General features: G+C 40.6%; 1 protein-coding gene and 1 long non-coding RNA gene across 4 annotated transcripts in view; both read left to right on the forward strand.

Moving 5' to 3' along the window:
* Positions 1 to 664: 664 nt before the first annotated feature.
* The window catches only part of LOC117959593, an 18,902-nt gene continuing 7,412 nt past the window's right edge, over positions 665 to 12,154 (forward strand). The window contains exons 1-2 of the long non-coding RNA XR_004659971.1: positions 665 to 676; positions 3,264 to 3,266. This is a non-coding gene — a long non-coding RNA (uncharacterized LOC117959593). The remainder of the gene's footprint in view (positions 677 to 3,263; positions 3,267 to 12,154) is intronic.
* The window catches only part of LOC117959592 (oocyte zinc finger protein XlCOF6-like), a 5,086-nt gene continuing 2,737 nt past the window's right edge, over positions 9,806 to 12,154 (forward strand). For 2 of the 3 annotated variants that reach the window (XM_034896820.1, XM_034896819.1), the window contains exons 1-2: positions 9,806 to 10,327; positions 11,747 to 11,942. In XM_034896820.1, coding sequence (XP_034752711.1) covers positions 10,055 to 10,327; positions 11,747 to 11,942 — 469 coding nt within the window. In that variant the 5' untranslated portion in view covers positions 9,806 to 10,054. The remainder of the gene's footprint in view (positions 10,328 to 11,746; positions 11,943 to 12,154) is intronic. The other variant, XM_034896821.1, reaches the window with a different exon arrangement.

Genomic DNA, 12,154 nt, shown 5'->3' on the forward strand with positions numbered 1-12,154 from the left:
AGGAAACAGAACATACGGACAATGAATGGGAGAACATGACAAGAAAAACAAGACAAGACCAAAAGTACCATACAATTGACAAAAGACAAGACAGAACCAGGCTAAGAACTTAACACAGAAAAACAGACTACCACAATAAAATAAGACAAAAACACCAAACCACAACATTTAGTCAATGTTGTTGCTGTTTCAATCATCTGTTAAGCATTACCAAAATGTCTTAATCTCTAGAGCTGCTCGTAATCTTCAACTCCTTTTAAAGAACTAAACCTTGGACTACTCGAATCACAAACAACAGAAACACAAATAAAAGTAAAAGTAGCAAATCCAAAGTTGCACTAAAGAAACAAAAGCTGGTGCTCTTGAGGAAAATAGGGTTAGCATCTTCAAAAAAAATGCCTGTACAAAAGGAAAAACAGCTTTTAGTCACATGACTTCCTTTCATCAGCACAAAATGTGACTTTTTTAAAACTTCCTGTAATTTACAAGAACAGTTCAACATTTTGGGAAATGCATGTATTTGCTTTCTTTTCTAAGTTAGATGAGGAGATTAAAGACCACTTTCATGTTCAATGTGTGTTCAATATGGTGCAGAAACCAGCAGACTATTAGCCTAGCTTAGGATAAAGACTGGGAGAAACTGCGAAACTGGGTCAGTCCACAGGGAGCACATGTAGTTTGGAGTACACCGAAATCTCAAGCTCACTAAGGGACACGTTGCATCCGTACACAAACAGTGGTTTCAGGGGGAGTTGCGTGCTGTTGCTATTGGTTTCCCCAGCTGTTTTCCTGGCAACCTGTATGTAAATTGCACCCTGTTGCCAGCAACATATGCTGTAGACTAGGGTTGCCAAACCCTCAAGGATTGGCCAAAAGACTCTTGGAATTAGTTAAGTCCTCCCGGAATAATTCAAATTCAATCCATTAGATTTATACTTGTAAAATTAACTTTTTTATTCAGAAAAAAACGAAACACGGGGATGATAAAAATCTAGTCAAGTGTTCTCAGTCAGGGGAGTTACACCTAATAATACCATCAATGCCACTCTCTGACAAACCGCAAAGTTTGAGAGGCAGACAGCTAGGTAACGATAATGCCGACCTTTGACCAAACAACTTTTCAAGCCATTCTTCTGCTGCATGAAGTCATGAGAGTCTTGTTAGAGTTGGGGCGTGCTCCCGTCGTCTCAAACGTTGGGTGTAAGGTGGTCCCAAAACCCTTTAACTGAAAGAGTTTTCCGTTAAGAGGTCCTTGGCTTGAAACAAAACAAGGAAATCTGTAATTATGTTATGGGCTTGACCCGAGAATCAGATCGTCATCCGTTTGGTGGAAGCAATTTGGGTTCAAGGCAAGTGACACAAATCAAGAACTGGTCATATGCAAAGAGTGCTGTAAAGTTGTGTTTACGACCCTCTTTAACCACTTAAAAAAACACCATCAAGTTCAATACGACGAGTCTATGAGGGCCGAGGAATCAGTTGCAAAGACTAATCATCCCACAACATCACCTCAGGGCTCCATTGAAGCGAGTGTCTTCAGCACATCCCCGTCCCCATCCACCTCCCAAAGACACAGTGAAATAACAGATGCAGTTCCATTTCATTTGGCCAAAGACGTGCCCAATGAACACAATCAAAGGCTTCAAATTCTGAGTCAACACTCTGGATTAACGATAAGTCATCTCCTATTTTTCCGAGTTGGCACTACCTGCGATGTTCAGAAAATAGAGAGGAAATAGATCCTGGTGATCTAGTGATCTTGGTTTGAAGTGTTCTCATTTAGTTACGCTCTGTTAGGGAATATTTGTTTTTTTATTGATTGTATATTTTGAGTTTTATTCACATCCATTCTACAGGTACAATGCAAATTTATATTTTGCTTCCTAGAATATATTTACACATTGTAAAATAGTGCCCTGTTGAAGTTTGGCTACATTTTCTTTACTTTATTTATTCTTTAAGGAGATGCACTGAATTTTGGTTAATAAGAAGATCTATTTTATTTTGGTATGCATATATTTGTACATTACTTGGAATGTTATAGCAGTTATAATTGACCTATGTGACATTAAAATTAGTTTTGGTTACTGTCAACATTTAATTGTGATCTCAATATGGATCAAAAATAATCTTGATTATGACTTTGTTCATAATCATGCAGCCCTAGTAACACGTTCCTTTTTCCTATAAATGCATTGGGGGCATGTGCTGTGCCAATCTAGGAATTTCCCCCAGCTGCTCTAATGCTTCTAATACAACCCCTCAGTCACCTGGTCTCCACGTTTCCTAAAGGCCCCGCCATGTCAAGCATGATCGGACTCTAACTCCCAGGGGTTTGGAGGTCAGAGGTACAGTGACTGAGCAGCTGGCAGGGGTCACATGCCAAGATCACGCTTGGTATGTCCTGCCTCCGTGGATCAAACATGAAAACTGAAACTCCCAGCAAGCAGGATCCGGCGTGTTATTGTACTGTGATTCCCGTTAAGTAAGCTCCAGCAGTCACACGCATGGCGAACCCCCCCCCGCGGCATACAGCAGGCTGGCGTTATAGTTTAGTTTAGCATGAGCCTGAGCATGTTGGGCTCTCTTTTAGCTGGAGCATGCTCAAACTCTGAACACAGCGTCTCGTAGAGATTGAGTAAGAACTTAAAATAATTGATCTGACATGAGAAACTGGGATAACTGACAGGTTTAAGAGGCTTTGGAGCTTTGGAGTGCAGCCATGGACCATAAATCATACTGATCAGTTGCAGAGATATTGTATTCAATGCTGGCACCGGGTTTCACAAATCTTTACATCCATGCAGTCGTACTGTATCTGGTCATAAAAGACCCAGGTTTAGCTTCATGTTCAAACTGGTAGTATGATAACAAAAACAGAGTTCCCTATCAGCCCTGCAGGTTCTCGTCCTCACATGCAACCTGCGCTAAACCAGCCAACAGCATGCCTTTGGGCATATATATATAATTAGTCTCTATATTTATTTAATGGGAGCCTTTTTTATGTGGCAGAAATGAGGGTGTCTTAGTTGGCAGTGAGGTGGAGTTTAAAGGCTTCATGGTGGACTGTGAGATGTGATTTCTTTGTCAGATGTTCAAGTTGGCGGCCAGTTTGTTTCATTTTCCCGAGTGCAGGTGTCAACCAGGGTGAGGAGGTGCTAAAGGCGACGGTGGATGGATGGAATGGATTGCCCGGGGTGGACGTAAACAGACTTGCGGTGAGATCTTCTGTGGATGTAACAGGGTCGCAGTAGAAGTCTGAGCTGGTTGATGACTGGGATACAGTACACCTGAAGAAGGCTGTTTGTGCCGCTACGCTTGGGCTGCTTCTCCTTAGGTCTTTTAAAATTTCTACTATTGCCAGTAAATGAAAGGCTTTCTAAATCATTTTGAAGCAAAGTGCAATAGATTTTTATTTTTTTCTAATACCTGTACTCACACCTGGTTTTAGCTCCTGTCTCTTTAAAACCCCTTACTAAAATAAGCCCAGTGTGATCTAATTGGTCATTGTTTCCGGGTCCTCCACATCTGCGCTCTCGGAGTCTGTGCACCATCATTGCAGCCAGGGAATGACTCTAACAGCAAGGTAGCGGCACTTCTAACGTATATAAAGAGTAGTCTTGATATCAGAACTTCAGAAGTCCTGACGGCCCATTTAAAGGCACTGTTGCTGAACACGGGCTGTGCATTTCTCTAGGGACACAGTATTTATATCTCTTCCCCCTGCTTTATACTGTAATAAAAAAAAATGACAGGAACATCTCACTTTTTACAAAATGGTGCCTTAACACAGGAATGTATTTAAAGCACAATACAGCCTGATTACATGTGATCCTTTCATCTAACATTGTGGTGGTGCTGGTGGTCAGATCTGATGCTGAACAATGAATCAATACCTACACCTACAGGTATCTATGTCAGCACCACTTCACTGTAAATGCACATTTAGTGGCATGTAAGCGAAAGACTTTTCAGAAGTTCCTTTTAAGCAGAGGTTAAATTAACCTTAGATGAATAAGTATATGGCATCTAATTGGCAGGTTCATACATCAGTGTTTCCTGTCTGTTTAAAATAATGCCAAATACCCATTTCAGTGTTTCCTCTATTCACTCTCAGCAGCACTCATCCTTTTCTTTTTCTTTTTTTTAGATGAAAACTCCTGACAATTATCACCACTGTTTTCAAGGAAGGAAATAATGAGAGTACCAGCTGAATGAGGTTTAAAAGGGAGTGAGTTTTATGCTGTGATAGTAGTATCGCTTTGCCAGACCTTCCTTCACAGCACTGGGGGGGGTGGGTCTGTCTAGTGACCCTCCTTCGCAGTGCAGAAAACTTTCAAAAGTTGTTTTAGTCTTGCAACAGAAACCTCAGATTGGACAGATAGTCTAGCTAGCTGTCTGGATTTACCCTGCAGAGATCTGAGGACCAGGTAACCATAGTCCTCAGAAATTCATCAAAAGTTCAAAATTCCAACACAAAGAAAGCGTAAGGTAACGGACATCTGGCAAAAAAAAAAAAAAAAGAACATCCGGCGGAATTTCCCTCCGCAGCAGAATAATCCTGGAAATGCAACATCAAGGATTTTTGACAAAGCGGATAGAAACTTTAAGGGGTTGTAAGACGTTTTAAAGTGTTACATTGGAGAATGGAGTTTGGTGTGGTGCCAGAACCTACTTTACCACTGCGTTTGAGCCTTCTTGAGAGGTATGTTGGATGCTCAAAACAGATTTTCAAGAATCTATTCCTTTTAATGTTTCCATGTTAAGCATGTATCTGGTTATGGAAAAAGAAATCCAGCTCTAAATCCCCCACCCTCCTGTACTGAAACAGTAAACAAGGCCAGAGTAACTGCAAAGAGACAACAGATGGGGACAGAAAGGGTTTTCTCAAGTTGTCCAATCAATGTCTGTTGAAGCTTGTGTCCCAGAGTGACCTCACACCTGCCATGAGAACTCCCCACCCAGCAGAGCATGGGGGTGATTACCATAAGTTACTATCAGAGGAGCACCCTGTCATTTGACTTCAGAGACCGATTCCTTCGGACCTCCCTCTCCAGATATGGGCGCAGTAGTTAAAGAGGGAAATACCCAAAGTTAAACCGAGCATGGGAGCCGGAGAGGGGAGAGCAGGAGGGAGGGAGGACCGGAGAGACTGGAACGTGAGAGAAAAAGTAGCAGTGGAAAGGAGAGAGAGAGTAGGGAGTCTTCCCGGAGGACGGAGTGGTGTCTCTGCTGTAGCTGTGTGGGTCTCTGGCATAATGATTTGGGATAGAAAATCAAAATCACATTGCCAGGGATTACTACACTGCTATGGTGTCCGCTACTGCTGCTTCTGCAGCTGGAGGATGATACCTGTGTTTTTTTTCTTTTTTTAGTCTTCTCTGTTTTGCTTTTCTCACATTTCTAAGAGAGGAGTTCTTCGAGCTGCCAGCCTGCCGATCGCTGTGGAAAGAACAACTCTTTTGAGGCAAGATCCGTGGATCAGTGTGTTTGTGTCGTGTGTATCTGATCAGGTGCAGAGCTTGGTCCACTACTGAACAGGGAGTCTTAGCAATTTGTTCACAGTGGCTAAGTTCTTCACTTGCACAGAGATGGTTGGGATGGATGACACATCTGTAGTTCCTCACTTAAGACTGTGTTCTGACACCGTAGAAATTGTCTTTACTTTCTTTAAGCATGATCAAATCTAAAACAATTTTTTTTTCATTGACGGATTTGGCTGACAACTAATCACTTTATGAAAAAGTAGAAAAAAACAAAACCTGATCCTTCTAACATTAATTGTGTGCATATCCAAAACCTGATGCATCTTCTTCCTCTGTTCCATAGAGCTCCAGTGTTGTCCAAAAAAATATAAAAACATCAGTAAGCCACACTGGACACATGTTCCTTTGTTACCATGAACACACACATTGTGCTTCATTTTGACTTATTCTCACACAAACCAACCTAGCGGCCTGAAATACTTAAGTGCTTGAAATGTGTATTGATCCACGGCTGAAAATCGTCCCAATTAAATGCGCTATTAACCTTTGCTTAACAGTCGCTTACAACTACAGGCTGGTCCAGCACTTCACTGAGCTCACTGTCTCATTGCATAGACACAGGTCTCAGGTCTCGTTGTGGAGTAAATCTAATCTTTCAGTAGATGTGGTGTTAAGCATGTGGCTACATGTTAAGCTTGAGTAGTGCCTGAGAATGCACAGCTATTGTCTAAAACTACAAAACGCCTACAACATTGCTCAATCTTTTTTCCAACAGAGAATCAAAGGGCCTACAGAGAGAAAACGGTTGTGTCTTAAGACACTTCAATAAAAAACAACCTTATGTGTGCAGGTCCTGTGTTGAGAAGGTATATATATAAAAAATGTACCCATCAACTTTTGGTGAAAAGTGCAACCAGTCTGATTTTTTTTACTGATATGAATATTGTTACTGCTAACTTGTTCTGAGTTATCTTATGTTCTTCACCTTTAAAATCATGGAATCTGCTACCTGCTAAAATTAGCTGAAGATGAAACGTGTGTACATACGATAAATGCAAATTCCAAAAACACCAAGCCCAAGTATTGAGAGGATCAGTATTTATTTATTTTTAATCAAAAGGTAACGCATAATTAATAGGGGAGAATTTGACAAACTGATTTTAATCAGATGACTGGTATTGTATAATCCACACTTGATAATGGCAATGTTGTTTTAGTGTATAGGTATGTAGTTTACAGTATAGTGGGGTGAGTGCCCTTATATGCTTACCCTATGTGTTTAAATATAACTTTTTGGATATTTTCTAAGCAGAAAATAGTGTATACATATATAAAAATTCCGCTCATTTGTTTTTGCTTAGTGGTAGATCCCTGTTTATCTCGTTTCTGTTTCGATTAAAGGCAACACAAATGTGAATGATTAAAAAAAGTAACGCTATTCCCTTTTATATAATTTGTGATAAATAGCATCCAGTTTAATATTAATTGAAGCCATCTGAAACATAATGGGTGTGTGTGGTGGAAGGGAGCCCACCTGACAGAGCTTTGGGGGACAACCCAGGTTGGGTATCCCCTGGGTACCCCCTACAGAGTCTCTGCAGGCCCCAAAACAAGACGTGGGGGATGAGTACAAGCGCAACATGAGTCTTCTTACACTGAAATGTTTTGGAGAAACTTGGGCATTATCTTCTTAAGATGTGCATCTTAGCCATAAAATACTAGTTCCTATCCTCCGTCCGCCTCTATTGATCACATTCTTTCCCCATCAACCGCATTATTTTATTTTAGAGAAGGGGAGTGTTTGCACCTGCGTGGTTCTCAGATGTTAATCAGAGGTTTTGCAACTTCTCTCCCTTTGTTGTGTAGAATGACTGACACTTTGCCATGTTGCCAGTGGATCTATTCCTAAGAAATTAAAGTTTAATTACGATTATATTCAGGGGCAAAATGTTTGCCTTAGGGCTGATCTTAACAGATAGTATTTTCATAAAAGTTCATTGGAAGCATAAAGACCTTTTGATGTTTAGTTGCGTGTGAGTAATTACAATACAAGACATGTGTTTTGGATGAAAAATTAAATCGCATGCCATGCCTGGTGTAATGTGCGGAATTTAACACGTCTCTTATTGGATTTGAATGGAACGAAGGGAGGGCCACATGTGGAGTCTTTAGACCGCAACATTAGTCCAGGGAAACATCTGGCCTCCCTCTGAGCTGACAGCGGTTGGACCAAGCACACGGCTCAGTTCAGCAGGAACAGGAGGCTCGTCAACACGCAACGTTTGGTCAGAAATATCAGAGGATCCGCGGTGAGCCGGATACTGCCAGTCCATCAGTTAAGGAAATGCTGAAATCAGAGAACAGAGGAACTTCTACAAGTTGTCTATGTTTGGTATTATTAAGGACTATTATGCATTATTCGACAGTATATTCTATGTTAATCTTATGTTTATTGCCTGCATTTTTTTTTTTACCCTAGTTCAAGTTTTTTATTATTTCAAAAGCAGTCATTGTCACTGAAAAGCTTAAAAGCTCCCGATGCTAATTACAAGAAAAAAAACTAAATTAAATGAAAGTCTTACAGATTAGAACTAAAGTAGTGCACGTCACCACCTACACAACGGTGAGCAATCTTTTTCTGAGATGTTTTTAATTTTAGTCATTTATCATTTGTTTTTCACCATAAGTGATGGTTTTCAAACGTGTCTACCCTGAAGCCGGAGCAGTTGATGGTTGGACTCATTCATCGGAATGAAGGTCTCCTGCTCTCCACTGGTAAAGCTGAAGAACTACAACAGTCCAGTGGTAAAACTGAAGAACTACAACAGTCCAGTGGTAAAACTGAAGAACTACAACAGCCCAGCCCTGTGGTAAAACTGAAGAACTACAACAGTCCAGTGGTAAAACTGAAGAACATCAACAGTCCAGTGGTAAAACTGAAGAACAACAGTCCAGTGGTAAGACTGAAGAACTACAAAAGCCCAGTGGTAAGACTGAAGAACTACAACAGTCCAGTGGTAAAACTGAAGAACTACAACAGTCCAGAGGTAAAACTGAAGAACAACAACAGCCCAGTGGTAAAACTGAAGAACATCAACAGTCCAGTGGTAAAACTGAAGAACATCAACAGTCCAGTGGTAAAACTGAAGAACATCAACAGCCCAGTGGTAAAACTGAAGAACTACAACAGTCCAGTGGTAAAACTGAAGAACATCAACAGTCCAGTGGTAAAACTGAAGAACTACAACAGTCCAGTGGTAAAACTGAAGAACTACAACAGCCCAGTGGTAAAACTGAAGAACTACAACAGCCCAGTGGTAAAACTGAAGAACTACAACAGTCCAGTGGTAAAACTGAAGAACTACAAAAGCCCAGTGGTAAGACTAAAGAACTACAACAGTCCAGTGGTAAAACTGAAGAACTACAACAGTCCAGAGGTAAAACTGAAGAACAACAACAGCCCAGTGGTAAGACTGAAGAACTACAACAGTCCAGTGGTAAAACTGAAGAACTACAACAGTCCAGTGGTAAAACTGAAGAACAACAGTCCAGTGGTAAAACTGAAGAACAACAGTCCAGTGGTAAAACTGAAGAACTACAACAGTCCAGTGGTAAAACTGAAGAACTACAACAGTCCAGTGGTAAAACTGAAGAACTACAACAGTCCAGTGGTAATTTATATCTGTTCTGGTAATAGCTGTGTGAGAATAACAGAATAACTGAATAACAGTGTGAGACAAGTAGATATATGGATGGATGGATAAAACAGACAGGTATATAGATGGACTCTATTATTCCCAAATTGCACTTACAGCAGCAAGTTACAGGTGCATACACACATACAGTCAGAAGAAACAAGAAATATACTAGAAACGATAAATAAATAAGATAAAATTAAATCAAAGATCAAAATGCCAGAACTGCTCTAAAAAATGTTTCATACAATTGTGCATACTGAGCTCTAGCAAATATACTTTAAAAATAGACCTAACAAATTATAAAGAATGACATACTAATAAACAATATTTATTAATAGGACCTACATAAATTAATAAATCTTCACAATTAATGTTGCTATAATGTGCTCCCACATATTTTTTGGTTAACACATTTTGGTTAAGTCATAGAGTTTAACTAAATGTATTTACTCAAATACTGTACTATCCAGCAGCCTACAGTACTTGAGGTACTTGTACTTTAGTCTTTTCTTTACATGCTACATCTACCCCACTGCATTTCAGCGATGACAGAGTAATTACAGTGTGGTATTAGTGCTTTTACTTATGTAATGGATCTAAATAATTTTTACACAACTGTCGGAAAGCCACGTTTTAGAGAGCAACTGCCAAAATATAACCAAACAGGATAATAACAGTTCTTATGATGCTGTACCACTCCATCTCCTCTAGAGGGCAGAAGTCCGCCACGTCTGCCTTAGTTACAGCAAACGAAGAAGAAGAAGAATGCGGAAAAACAACACTAATGTGCTCACTGTGCAAAAAGACACATTTGCTTGTAGAAGTATTATGTCAAACTCAATAAATTAGACCGTCACGTTCCTCACTAACATGTTCAGCCTGGAGACTTTTGAGAGTCAGCTATCGGCTCTAATGGAGAGTGTGGTGGGCGTAGCGGTGACGGAGCTCAGCAGACTTTTGGCTGACGCTAACGCTAATGCTAACGCTAACGCTAACGCTAACGCTAACGCTAACGCTAACGCTAACGGTATGGCCGCCCAGGAGCGCTCTGCTGCGGCTCCAGGACCGCCGATGAAGAGCGAAGAGGAAGAGAGCGAAGTGACCCCGCCGGAGGAAATGCACCTGTGTAATAAAGCTATCACGGTAACACACCTGACTGACGCACCCAGTGGTGTCTGACGTCACGTGAGAGCAGTTGTAGCGCTCGTGCAGGCGCTGATAACTGCGTCATCAGGTTAAACCCTTGTGTTGTCCAAAAACGGACAACAAGTTGACATTTTTGTCCCTTTTTCAGACTTATTTTAGTTTTCACTGACACCACCTTACTAGTTTTACAGTACTTTTGGAATTCATGGTCAATAACCCTCATTTACATAGAATTATATTTGAGGTAAAAAAGCAGAAATGATGAATTATTTGGTCTAATAGTTAAGATCAGAGGAATGAAAGTGGTCCATTGTATTGGCAAAGAGCGTTGTATGGAATCCAAGCCATTTTTTTGGTGGTAATTTGGTTAAAAAGAAACCCATACTTCAGATATAGACATTTTTTAAAGGGGTCAAATGTGACCCGAGGACAACAGGAGGGTTAACTTAATGTAATGCACATTTCAACTATGCACTAAAAAAAACATTAGAAAAAGGGACTAGCCATGAGCCTTATGTGTTGTTGACATCGAGAGGAGGCTAGCGAGAGTCAGAAAGGGATACACAAATTAATTGATTAATTGGGTTGAAGGCATTTCAGACCTTTTATGTGTGTTATCTGTCATGTTTGTGCCTCATTAACAGATGTGTTACAGCTATTCGGAGGTTTTTGTTGTTGCTGGTCGGCAGCGTCATCACCAATTCATTCGTCAACTTAGTTGAAAGTTGATAGAGTGCAACAACAAACCCTAGCTCCAAGTACATCGTATATCTCTATCTTTTCAGATTTTATAGGAGTCCTATCAAATTGGAAATTAGTTAGTGATATGGTGATCTTGCACTAATTATTAATTGAATAGCTCATTCAATACAATAAATTAAACCTTCCCTCAACATAAACAGAACTCAAAAACTTCACATTTTTGTTGTTTTCCAACTATTGGTTAAAACCCCATTACAACTGAAAGAAGCAGAGCACATACCCTAACCCCAAATAGCGTAAATGGCATGCTTTCCTTGAGATTATTCTGACCGATACAGAAATTTCAATATGATTCATGATGATATTGGAGGGCATTATTATTTTTGTATTATTTGTCATTGAAGCATATTCAAATTAAAGATATTAAAATGATTATAGTGATTTTCGCGAGCATCTGGACCAAACCTAGGATTTGTAGGATTTGAAGCACCATGGTAATTAATACACACATATTGTTGCCTCAAAAAATATTGCTCCCCCCTGTGATGTGGATCACATTAATCCATATTGTGATTTTGATAAAATTGATTATGCATTATTTTCACAACAAATGTTCTTCAGATCTATTTGTGCAGATACATTTTTTGATGTGTAACCCAGTATGACTAACCCCTCTCGTTGCTCTTCATGTTTTCTTACCCCATGACTTTACAGACGCAGTTTGCAGCCCTCATGGAATCATGGACCAAAGGTGCGGTAGAGAAGATCCTGATGATGTTGAAGGTGTCCCTGTGTGAAGCCGAGGACGGTCCTGCTGCAGAGCGGAGGGCCGGGCTGACTAACAAGACCAGACAGACTAGCATGAAGCCGGAAGAGGGGCAAGTGGCCGGGCCCAAGAAGCCTCAGCCAGGTAACTGCTGGAGTAGACTCGCATTGGCAGACCTTCCTCCACTGCCCTGCTGAGAAAGGTCTAGAAAGGTGCTTTGGTTTAGTGGCATTACTTTTGGTAGGGAGTTGGGAACCGGAGGGTCGCCAGTTCAAGTCCCCGTATGGACCGAAGTATGGAGTGGGGGCTGATAGCAGGAGAGAAGCCAGTTCACCTCCTGGGCAGTGCCAAGGTGC

Source organism: Etheostoma cragini, chromosome 16 (assembly GCF_013103735.1).
Source record: "Etheostoma cragini isolate CJK2018 chromosome 16, CSU_Ecrag_1.0, whole genome shotgun sequence".
Lineage (NCBI taxonomy): Eukaryota > Metazoa > Chordata > Actinopteri > Perciformes > Percidae > Etheostoma > Etheostoma cragini.